The sequence below is a fragment of the Grammomys surdaster genome, unplaced genomic scaffold (genome assembly GCF_004785775.1).
Source record: "Grammomys surdaster isolate TR1022 unplaced genomic scaffold, NIH_TR_1.0 126113, whole genome shotgun sequence".
Classification (NCBI taxonomy): Eukaryota; Metazoa; Chordata; class Mammalia; order Rodentia; family Muridae; genus Grammomys; species Grammomys surdaster.
In genome coordinates, this window is record NW_021620921.1 from 7,873,573 (window position 1) to 7,886,531 (window position 12,959).

Here is a 12,959-nt window from a genome sequence, read left to right on the forward strand (position 1 = left end):
CAGAAAAGTAACCTCCCTTCACTTGGAATCTTAACAGGAACACATACTGCTTTGTATTAATTTAAGTCTACTTAGTAAATAGTTATATTTCATCTTTAGTAAGTACTTCCTTCCTGATTTATACTTTTTATGTGGTAGTTTACATCTGACAGCATGTCCAACTTATGCTCTGATGGCCATATGTTGCCAATAACAGCTTTGAAGACAATCCTAAACTTACTTAAAACATTGTGAGATTTAATTTATTTTTATTTATATGAGTACACTGCAGCTGTCTTCAGACACACACTAGAAGAGTACATCGGATCCCATTACAGATGGTTGTGAGCCACCATGTGGTCGCTCGGAATTGAACTCAGGACCTCTGGCAGAGCAGTCAGTGCGCTTAACTGCTGAGCCATCTCTCTAGCCCCATTGTGAGATTTAAAACACAACACAACTGCTCAAGTCTCCAGCATGAACTCTGTAGTTTATCTTACAACGACCATCACTTTATAGTGACTGTCACCTTACAAGTTAGATACATCTGCTCCTTTACTCTTTTCTTTGTATCCTCGGTTTTAGTGATTTACTTTCTAAAACATTTATTTATTGCGGGTGTTTGTGGGCATGAACATCAATGTACATGGAAGTCACAGGACAATGTGTAGGAGTTAATTTTTTTCCACCATGTAGGTCCTGATAATTAAAATTAGATTATTGAGCGTGTCAACAGGCACCTTTACTTGTAAAGCCAGCCCTATTTACTCATTTTTGATAAGTTAATTACAATACTGTATGTCATTTGTATTATAAATCTCTTTCCAAATCTTTTAATTTACATTATCTTTTTTTCATCTGAATGTTTTGAAATTTTTAAGCAAATTATAAAATACACTGAAATTAAAATAACTTCTAGTCTACTAGGTTTTCTAAGAAATATATACATGCATATACACACACGTACAAAGATTTCAGGTAGGTATGGAAAGAGACAGCTCCTTGGTTAAGGACACATTCCGCTCTACCAGAGGACCTGAGTTCAGTTCTCAGCACCCAGATCAGAGGACTCACAAACGGTTGCAATTCCAACTTCAAAGGAGGCCTATGGTCTCTGCTGGCACCTGTACTCGAGTGCATGTTTGCACACATATACACATGAATAAATATTAAAAACAAGTTTTACAAAAAGAAAGTGTAAGTAAACCAAAAAAGCTGTATAAAACGTAAATCAAAATTATCCATATACTGTATGTGACAAATATAAGTAATTTCCTTTTAGATTTAGTTCCTAGGTCCAAATGCCTAACTGCATATATGCAAATATTCCAAATTAAAAAAAAAAGCTGAAATTTAAAACATTTCTGGTCACAGACATCTTGGGTAAGAAATCCTGTACTAACAGTTTGTTAATACCGGCTTTTTTCCTATTGGATTCTTATACTCAAGTCTCTGGTTAAATTGTAATTTATTTTTGTATATAGTTTAATGGTCTTCTAGAATAACCTTGTAACAGTATTTGAGCATGCATTAATGAACAAGCCATACTCTCCTGCTGCTACTAACAAACTATTTTTTTAAAATAGAGGAAATACCCCAAAGGAAAGACCTTGATCTGAAAGTACCTGGTCCTTCATTCTTGCTTTTCTTGGTATGACAACAGTATTTAACTCAGACTCTGCTGGATTGTTTCTAGGTTCCTGCTCTGCTCTGCTTGTATTAGCATTTAGTGCAGCTTCGACTTTTCCCGTAGACGGTGCTGGGGAGGAGCATGCTGAGTCGGCAGGCTGCGGGGACGTGCTCTCTCTTCTCTTTGTCCTGTCGTCATCATCATCATCACTGGACAAAATGACTAAAATCATAAAGAAAAGTCAAAATTTACATTTATATTTCATTTTTGTCAGTGAAAATATTAACTAGGAAATATACCAAATTTGTCTTAGATCTTCTTCATATGAGATCAATAAAAGCAAATCAAAGAGGAGCTCATGAGATGGCTCAGCATGTAAAATTGCTTGCTGCACAAGCCCAGTGGCCTGAGTTAGACCACTGAAATCCATGTAATGTTGGAAAGCAAGACCTTACTCCACACACAAAAAAAAAAGATATAATCTACTGTATCCCATAAAAAGAATAAGATTTTTAAAAGCATATGATATATACTCTTTTCAAAAATATTAGACAACTATGAAATCAACTCTTTAGCCTTAGAGCTTCTACAGTCACCACTACCAGAGTTGGGAATACAGCTCAGCAGTAGAGCACTTGCCTATCATGTATGAGGCTCGGGATTCAAATCTCCAGTACTGCCAAAAAAAAAAAAAACCACGATAGAGTCACCACTAATCTATACAGCTACACCAGTAACTCACAGAATTATCCGTAAGTCTATTTCCAAGTTACAAAAAATTTATGGCTTAAAAAATATCTAAATTATGTTCAAAATAACATATATTTATAACATGTGGCCAATAATTTTCCCTTACAATGGCAAGCACTGAAATTATAACTGGTCCTGAGAAGAAACTGTACCAATATCTGATGTTCAATAAAATCTTGCTTTATAAACATGAAGACAATTTTAAGACAATTTGATCTTAGATCCTGGGTTCATTAGTACACCTATCAAACTGTTCCCTGTACCATAATCCTGGAGCAGCCCACAATGCACTGAATAAAATCATAATTCCTCACTCCAGGAACACTAGCAAGATTTTCTGTCATCTATTCTACCTTCAATTCTTTTCATGTTTTGTCATAAAGTATTGTCTTAAATATCACTTCTTGATGGACAAGCTAAACTAATGCAAGCACAGAGACAGTCAGTTACTCATTGCTTTCAATGTTATAATACTCTTCGATATGAAAGGTTATTTGCAACTGTACAAGATGGGACAATATCTTGCTCATTGCTATAGTCTAGAGCCTAAAATTGTGCTTCATACAGAAAAACAACAACCAAATACCCTGGGTTAACATATAGTCTTCAAAGTGCTCCAATATAAGAGCAAATAGTCAGCTAGATATTCTGGTGATGCAGCTGCCTGTGAATTACTTCTGTAAGTAACCTTAAGAAAGGGGAAGTGGGTAAAGAAGGCATAATCCATGAACGTATAGGGGCAGTTTTCTTTTTAGTACCCCACACATACATGCTTATTTAATATGGAGTAATGTACTTGCCCTAGAGGGCCATCACTCCAGTAATATCCACGTAGCTCTTTGGTTTTGTTATTTAGTTTCATAACAAATACTGGCCTTTTATTATTTTCAAAGCCGGTTATTTGATTCAGTTTCTCTCCTCTATGAAATCAGAGACTACAATGATATCTATTTCACAGGATTGTTGGAAAGAAAGCAGTATATATAAAATCCTATCACAGGGATTGGTACATATTAACTTTTAATTCATGTGTGCATTTTCTTTAACAGCTTGAATTGCCCATGAATTTCCACTGATTCCTATGTCTCAAATATTGTATTGAACTATAATTATTCATTATTTGTATTATTTTATCTACTCAAATTACTAACAAAGGGTCTGGGGAGGCAGCTTGGCTGGCAAACCCTTGCAATTACCCAGGACTGAGTCTGATCCCCAGAACCCACATAAAAAAGTTGGGTGGTAAGCCGGGCGTTGGTGGCGCACGCCTTTAATCCCAGCACTTGGGAGGCAGAGGCAGGCGGATTTCTGAGTTCGAGGCCAGCCTGGTCTACAGAGTGAGTTCCAGGACAGCCAGGGCTACACAGAGAAACCCTGTCTCGAAAAACCAAAAAAAAAAAAAAAAAAAAAAAAAAAAAAAGTTGGGTGGTAGTTTCTAACCCCAGCATAGGGAAGAGAGGATAACTCCTGGAACTCCCTGGCCAGCCAGGCTAGTCTACTCACCAAGAACACACACAAAGTCTAGATAGGAGGTATATACCGAAATGAGCAATAACTAGTATTTGAACAAAGACTGGGGCAAAGCTGCTGTTATTCTCATTTATTGTTTTAACATGAGCAGAATGGGAACAAAGTCAGTTATTACTTTAGGCATGTTCTAACCACTTAATCCCCAAGTGATGCATATGTGCCACAAGAAGACATCTCTTAAAGCTGTGCTTCTCAAATATACTCACATTTAAAATTATGCAACAAAAATATTGGCTATTAAGTATTACTGAAGAATATGGCTACTCTAATCCAATAGTGCTCAGGAACAAAGGCAGGAGGCCCACTGGAGCCCAAGGTCTTCTGAGTTTGAGGATACTTACTTGGATCGTTTAAATCTGACACGCTTGTCCTTCGCTCTTTTGAGTTTGTGAGTTTAGGTATTTTTCCTCCAGGTAAAATGACTTTCCCATTTGTCTGTATGTAATTATGTCTGCTAGCATCACAGGTGACCAAAATATCAATTGGAATCTTTTCCACACTGTTCCCATAAAATTTCTTAGCTGTTAATCCTGTGTTTTGTGATTTCTGTCCTCCAGAGTTCTGATGAATTGATGTTCTTAGCAATGGTCCAGGAGATTCATTCAAAGTTACGGCTTGTCGGAAATTTCTTTGCAAATCATTATGAAAAACAATACCACAACTTTGGCATTTGGTCTGATTTTCTTTTTCTTTTCCACATTTTGGGCAATATTCCCGCTGTTCAGAAACCTTATGCCCCAAAAGAACAAAAGAAAGAAAAGAGTTTGGTATTTTACATTTGCATCAAAAAGCTCTTAAAAAAGCTTCTCAAAATGCCCAGCAGTGGCCATGGCACACACCTTTAATCTCAGCACTCAGGAGGCAGAGGCAGGTGGATCTCTGTGAGTTCAAGGCCAGTATGTATGGTCTACAGAGTGAGTTCCAGGACAGCCAAGGTTACACAGTGAAATCTTGTTTCAGAAAACCACAAAAACCAAACAACAACAAAACAAAACCAAAAAAAAAACAAACCCAGTAAATCTAGACTATCTTGTTACACCAAGTAATGAAGTCCTGGAAGAATGATAGTGATGTGTCAAAAAACAACAGGACAGTTTAAAGGGATGGTCACAAACAGTAGGCATCATCTGAACATCAAAATATATGAAAGTTAAAGACTCTAACTCAAGCAAAAAGAACCATGTGCTCATGATGATGCAAATAACTAAATACGGGCTGAAGAGACAACACCTGATACTCTATTATCAGGCCCAGAATTCACATCTCAGCACCCACAGAAATAAAACAACTTCCTTTTTCAAAAAATATAAAATTAAAGGAGAAAAAAGAAAAAAAATTACTGGAATCGCTGGAAGTAATGGCACACACCTTTAATCCCAGCACTTGGGAGGCAGAAGCAGGTGGATCTTTATGAGTTCAAGGCCCGCCTTGTCTACAAAGTGAGTCCATGACAGCCAGAGCTATCTTGAAACAAACAAAATAAGAAATTACTGGAATTATTCCAGATGGAAGTAGTCTAAAGAGTTATGGCAAATAAATACAACATATGACCCTGAAATGAAGGCTAACCCACTAAGAAACACTGTTCACATGAAATCTGAATGAGGGCATTCAATGATCAGGATCTGACCAGCATGCCAAACCAAAGTCCTAGGTTCACAGAAAGGATTAAAAAAAAAAAAGGAACTGGGTTTTGTTGAACAAAAAGTAAGTTTAAAAATCAATATTTATGAATTGATGTATCAATAATTATATATACGATGGGGCAGTATGTGAATGTGTCAGTGTAGGTTCCTGTAGAGCCCAGAAAGAAACATCAGATTTTTCTCTACAGTTACAGATGCTTGTGAGGTACCCAATTTGGGTGCCTGGAACTGATCCCAGGTCCTCTGTAAGAGCACTGAGCCATCTCTCTACAACCAGATTAGAAATTTTTTAATTAAAAACAAAACAAAACAAAACCAACAGCCCCCTTTTCTTTCTGTGTAACTTAGTATGAATGGAAGAAAAGAACAGGGACAAAGGAGAGAGGGAGAGAGAGGAGTTGGGGGAGAAATTGGGGAGAGGGAGAAGAGGGAGATGTGAAAAGAAAGAGAAGGGCAAGAGAAGAGAAATGAATAGAAGCAGGTAAGAGACAACCTTGAGTTCCAGTCCTTGTTTTCTTCTACTTTGAGGCAGAGTGTCTTTCTGACACTAGATCCTCCTGTCTGCCTCCCATTTCATCCTACAAGCACGGGTATCACACATATGGACTATCTATCACATTTGACTCTACATTGGTTCTAAGGGTTTGAATTCAGGTCCTCAGACTTGTTTGGCGAATGCCTGTACTAACTGGGCTGTTTCTCCCATCCTAATTTCTAAAAATTTAATAGTTACATATGATACCTCATGTAATCAACAATTTGAGAGTTTAGGCTAGAAGACTGTAATGAACTGGACGTTAGGCTGGTCAGTTTCAGGTCATCTGGTATTAAATAAGACCCTGTCTTCAAAACAAAAGCCAATCAAATAAAACCAAAAATTTTTTTTTTAAATCTCTCTTTAATTTTGGCTGAGTCCAATTATCTGAATTTTGTTATAGGGATGTATTGATAAATTCTTTATATTAAAAAAAATTCCATAGTTTGGACAAGTAGAAAATGGTTTATTTAAGCCAGAAACATTTACTTAAATAGCTTTTCTAGGTTTCTTTGGGTCCTAAGATGAACAATTCCCTAGAATATAATGAGCAACAAAGGCAATGTGAACGGCTGGGGAGATGTCCCGGAAAGTAAAACCTACAAGCCTGAAAGCCCGAGTCTGATCCTGAGGACCCAGAGTAAGAGAATCAAGTCCTAAAGGCTGGTAACCTACCTCCACCTCACACAAAGGGATGCACATGACTACACTCTCACACGCAGACAGTCACAAAATCAATGTTAAAATAGTAATAAAAATACTAAGTGATTAGGAAGAGCAACATTTCTACCTACCTCTAAATGGGTCAAACACTTCTTTGAGACAGGGGACAGAGGAGATACCTGGTAAGTACTACAGTGCCGTTTCTGCTGTACTTTCCTCTTAATTTCAGGCTCTACATATGATTCTGACTCTTCAGTTTTCTTCATTATATGGTCTAAAGGAAGTGGAGGTGAAAAGCACTGGATTTAAATTTAATAAATTTCTCATGATCTTTACGATAGAAGAATTAAAGTACATGTTTTCAAATTTTATTTTTTAGTTAAAATGGGATAGTGTATAGCATGTATGATAAAGATGAACTAGATGGCTAGCAGGCAGGAGTGCTTGCCACCAGTACTGACAACATGAAATTGACTCTCAGGATCCACACGATAGAAGGAACTCCTGAAAGTTGTTCACTTGTATACATATACACACACCGTATATACATACAATACATGTAAAAAAACAAAAGCAAGAATGAAGGCAGCAATAATGTCAAAGCTACTCTTACCTGGTTGTCCCTTCTCAGCAGGCTTTCCACTACTTCATTAGTATGGCAACATTTGATTCAGTTGAGCAGTAAAGGCATCAGAAACACTGTACTAAAGTACAAACATGCCTCTTTCCCTCCAACTTAGCTCTGTTCTTAGATTAGTAATAAGGAAACATAGGAATTCAAACATTTGGTCCAAAGATTTAGAAAAAGTAAAACTAAACTAACTCTTAGGCTACTCGTGTGGTAGTAGTTGTTTAGATAGGTATTCTTCCCTAGAAATATAAGAGATTTGTCTTTATTATGATTTAACATATCTGCTCTATTAACCTACTCCCAACTTTGCTAAATAGTTCTACTTGAATATTTTATTCTCTTTTTTCCTATTTTTTGAAATGAAGTCCAGCTATGTTAACAAGGTTGGTATGAACTCACTATGTAGCCCAGGCTGGTTTTAAAAGTATAGGCTTCCTCCTGCTGCTGGATCCCAAATGCTAGCTCAGCCACATACCACTTTGTCCAACTTCCTATTCTCTTCTGACTGCAAAACCTTATGTGGACCCTGGACATGCCAGTCTTGATTCTGTATTTCATTTCACAGCGGTTCATTTTTCCAGAGTATTTTCTTTTATTCTCTTCTATATACTCCTCTCTGTACAAGCAAAGTCTACTCAACTGAATACTCAATTAAGCAACCCAGTTTCTGTGGCATCCAATCTGTACTTCTATTAGCACTCATTTAATAATAAAATACTTGTTTGTACTTTCATATTGTTGCCAATATGCTGTGAGAAAATGAGTTTTAATCATATATTTTTCTAACACTCCAAAACTACAAAAGACAAAACTGGACAAGTATTTATCACACTGCTGAACTGCACGAAGGCAGAACTGTATGATGCATTTAAGTGTGAAATTAGTGAGGTATGTGGTGCAGGCCTTTAATCCCAGTACTTGGGAAGCAGAGGCAGAAGAAGAGAGGCAAAGGCATTTAGAGGAAGGGATGATGTTTCTAAATCACTTGAAAATGACTTACACTTTACAAGAGAGATAATAAACTTAGAACCTGAAGACTTAGCCTACGGCCAAAAAGACATAAAAGACTTAAATACACTTGAAGAAACACACTAGTCTAGAGCATCCAGATGTTAGTGTTTTTAAGGGATACTTAACTTTGCAATTTCTAAACAGAAAGCTATACTATCCCACTCTTTGTACAAAAGAACTTACTTGTAAAATTAATTTACAGCAAAATAGCATAAAACCACAACCCCCAACAGGATATGGATTCTGAGTACTTGAAAGGCCAAGAGTAAAGATGCCAGACTAGCTAACACAAAGCGTGCTACAAAAAGAACCCTCGGTCTCTTTAATCAACATGCTGCTTCCAATTTGTTTATTTTATTTTGAGACAGGGTTTCACTATGTAGCCTTGGTTGACCTAGAACTCACTAAATAGACCAGGCTGGCCTTGAACTCACAGAAATCTATGTCCTTCGGCTTCCGAAGTACTGGGATTAAAGACTTATGACACCAGGTCCTACTCAGATTTTTTTTTTTTTAAATAAACTCAATTATGCACAGAAAGGAAAAATCCTTTCCCCATAAACAAATTTTCACTAGATTGTATAAATGAAACAACACAAGATCTGTGGGTATTATTCAACTCAAATTTTCTGCCAATGTTTCTTACATACAAATGCTACTTAATTAAAATACAAGTAAATATAACAGTATGCATAATATTTTAAATTGAGCATACTGTCTTCTACTTTGTATATGAGAAGGGCCTAATTACAAGATTTGTGATGACCAGAATTTGCAAATGCCTGTCACCTGTAAGAAATGTAGTACTTAAACTTTTGTGTGCAGATCTGCCTATACTTTAAATCATTTCTAGATTGCTTATGTTGCCCAATATATTATAAAATCTATGTAAGTAGCTATTTTACAATGGCATTTAGTAAATTAAAACAAACAAAAAGAAGGTAAATGTTTAAGACAGATGCAATTTTCCTTTGTCAAATATAATTGATCACTGTGGCTGAGATCTGTGGGTCCAAACCCTGAAGTTACAGAGGCTTGCTGCACAGGGGCAGAAAGTAAGATAAGTTCTTAAGGAATAAAACAGACTGATTGAATATGACAGGAAACTTTCTTTGTACATGTGAATCAAGCAGTGATTTATCAGCTGACTATAATTGCAATCCTAAGACATAATTGCATGAACTATGTAATTAAAATGTATATATTCAAAGATGTCAACTAGTTCTAAACTTCTGGAGAAATATTAAAAACAGTTACAAAATGAAAAGGAAGCTTAAGGAACAAAATGAAAAGCAGCGGGTTGTCTAACACAAGTACTCAAGCATTGTTATCCACTGCCCTTATCTTGTTAATATCATGATGATTTCTTTTAAAAAGAAATATTCCAGAACTATGATAGAAACACGACATGTAGTCTCCAAAGGAAATACTAAAATTGAATGTGATTTTCATGCAGCATTCTATCCAATATGCTAGTAGTGCGGTTTATCCTATAACTGGGATTGATCCACCTGCCTAACACAAACATGGCTGAAAATGGAGGGCTCCCTTACCTCTAACATAATTAAAGAAAAGAGGTAGCATCTCAATATAACTTTTATATTCCTCTCAAAATGTGTACAGCTTGGGCTGAAGTAGTTCAGTTGGCAGAGTGTTTACAAAGCTCTGGGTCTGATACCCACCACTACAGAAACCAAGAGTCTCTCTAGGATGAGACTCTTAAACAACTCTCCCGAAATGCTTATAATTTAAATATGCAAATATTTTCCCAAAATTATGGGTAAGTAACGCCCATAATGCAAAATAAAAACAGAAAGTTACCATTAGACAAAAATCAACAACTGTTGTATGAATGAGGAACAGTTCACTAGGACCCACAAATGAAGCTATGGATGATGGTGCAATTCTATAATCCAGGGGATTGAACAAGGGCAGTTTGAGGCTGAGCCATATGAGGCTGTCTGAAAAGTTCAACACTCCTCCCCTCAACACTCACCAATGGAGGCTTAATCACAGAGTGAAAAATTAAGGTGAAACAGAAACTCTGCAGTACCTTAGAATTATCAAAGAACTTTACTGAGTACCAAAGGAAAAACTAATTTTACAGTAATGAAGGTCGGAGCAGCTACTGTATAACAAAGTGATTGTGACTAACATCACCAGTACCAAACATATCAAAATCATGTAATCCCTGATATAATGCACTGAAAAAGGCATATCATTTCTGTAAATGGTGTCAGAAAGCAGCAGAGGTGCAGCCTCATCTTACAAATCACCAAACACAAACCAAGGGCATTACAAAAGCAACTCACCTGCACTCATCAAAATTATCTAGAACACTAAAAAAACCCAACTAATTGTAATGTGGAAAAAACATCAGTGAAAAACGTTTACTTCTGAACAAGGTCAACAGCTTAGTAAATAATCTTATAACGAGACAGACCTGTGGTTGCATGTGCCAATAATCCCATCATTCAGAAGGCTAAGGCAGAAGATCACTAGCTTGAGCTACCTTGAGAGTCCTATGATGGCTTAGACTATGTAATGAAATTCTGTGTCAAAAAGCAAACAACAACAAAACCCAAATAAGCACATACCTAATACTAATCTTCATTTTGACAAGTACTGATTTAAAAGGTATAGTGAGAATGAATAAATAGGAACCACTTTGTTCCTTTTGCAACTTATTATTATTATACTCTATAATTATTTCAAAATGAAAAACAAAGAAATTCAAAGATTATTCCTAATTTCTTAGTGAATATTATTGGGTAATTTTTGTTTGTTTGTTTGTTTGCTTGAAATTGGGTCTTACTATATAGCCTTGGATGGCCTTAACTTACTAGGTGGCCTAGACTGGCCCCAAACTCCCTGAGACCCACCTACCTCTCCCTCTAGAGTTTTGGGATATAAGGTGTATGCTACAATGCCTGGTTGAATAAATATTGTTGAATAATAATGAATATTGTTGAATAAACTGTAGGTATTCTAACAGTCTGACTAAATGGCATCTAAAATATTACTAGTAGGTCTAGTCACATTCTGAAACTCATTTGTCAAATGAGAATGGTATTGTACATTCTTCTTTGAAGCTCAAAGTAACTTTGTACTAAGTGAGAGATTTGGCATTAAACAGAGCTGAATTAATCCTGGGCAAGTAATTCAGTGATCTATGGAACCATTTGCTCTTCTGTACAAAATAAATATAGGCATAAAGTCTAAATTTAGAGGAATCTTCCACAAGAAGTAGGACTTAACTTAGCAAGTGGAATGGCGTCAGTGTTCAATAAAAAATGAAAGTGTAACAGAATGGATGTGAAAGAAGGTAATCATTATTGCTAAACTCAATTTATTAACATAACTGTACAATGCAAAGTATATGATTCAGATTTGAAGTAAATAATACAAGATAATGAGAAATGATGAAACTGAGCATGAAAAATTTTAATCACAGTGGTATATTCAATGCATGTGCCAAAGTTTGAAATTAGGAATTATCATGTTTACAGACAAGCTAAGTCTTGTCTGTAAACAAGGAGAACACATATTAAGAAAGCTATTATATAGGGGCTGTGCAGATGGCTCTTGAAGAGGACCAGACTAAGTGCCCAGCACCCATGTTACACAGCTCACAACATCCATATATTGTAGCTATAGTTTGAGGAGGATATGAAACTTCCTCCCTCTATGGGCAGTGGTACATATGCATGTATCTCACACAGACACATGCACACGCAAAGTTAAAATTAACAAAAAAAAACCCTAATAAATAAACAAACAATCCATTCTAGATTGGGTTCAGCAACACATGCCTTTAGATTCCTCCCACTCCAGAGGTTAAGGAAGAAAGATTTATTTAAGTTAAAAGAAAACCTGAAACAGAGAAACCTTGATCTTAGAAAAATAAACAGAAATAATGCTAAGCTGCCGGGGTGGCTCAGAGTAAAAGCACTTGCAGTGCAAACTCAACCACTAGAGTTATACCCCAAAATGCACATAAAAGAAAAGCTGACGATAGTGTATATCTGCAACCCCAGCATTCCTAAGGCAGGATGACAGGTGGGAGGAAGCTGCCTGGAAGCTCATGGGCCAGCTATGCTGGAGTACACAGTGTGGCAGAAACAACAAAGCAGACTGCCTCAACAAGGGGAAGGAAGGGAAGAAAACTACCCAAAAGTTGTCTTCTGACCACCACACACATCTGTTGCATGCAACTCCATATACCCATAAAATAAAATAAAATAAAATAAAATCACTATTTTATATAAGGAAAATCAATTTGTTGGTGAAATACATTTGATACATGTTTTTGTATATTAATATAAAACTGATATTTTTCAATATAAAACTGTTTTTAAAGCTATAGCTAATCTTTAATTAATACTTGAATCTTTAATAAAAATATAACATAATCCAAAGATTTTAAGCTATACTCACCTAATTGTACAACCACCCTGACAATAAGGCCACAGTTTTAAAATTTAAAAAAATATGAAATCTGTTATTAAGTAATAGTTTTCAACATGATTCTAGTAGGCCCCAGAGTATTCTAAAGCTAGTATCTATATTCTCTCTTTGCACTTC

At 36.1% G+C, this 12,959-nt stretch overlaps 1 protein-coding gene across 1 annotated transcript in view; it reads right to left on the reverse strand.

Annotated features, from left to right (window-relative positions):
* Positions 1 to 12,959, reverse strand: part of Senp6 (SUMO specific peptidase 6) — a 61,320-nt gene that overhangs the window by 28,689 nt on the left and 19,672 nt on the right. Inside the window, exons 8-10 of the mRNA XM_028756220.1 lie at positions 6,865 to 7,007; positions 4,231 to 4,618; positions 1,605 to 1,831 (exon numbers count right to left, since the gene is read on the reverse strand). Coding sequence (XP_028612053.1) covers positions 1,605 to 1,831; positions 4,231 to 4,618; positions 6,865 to 7,007 — 758 coding nt within the window. The remainder of the gene's footprint in view (positions 1 to 1,604; positions 1,832 to 4,230; positions 4,619 to 6,864; positions 7,008 to 12,959) is intronic.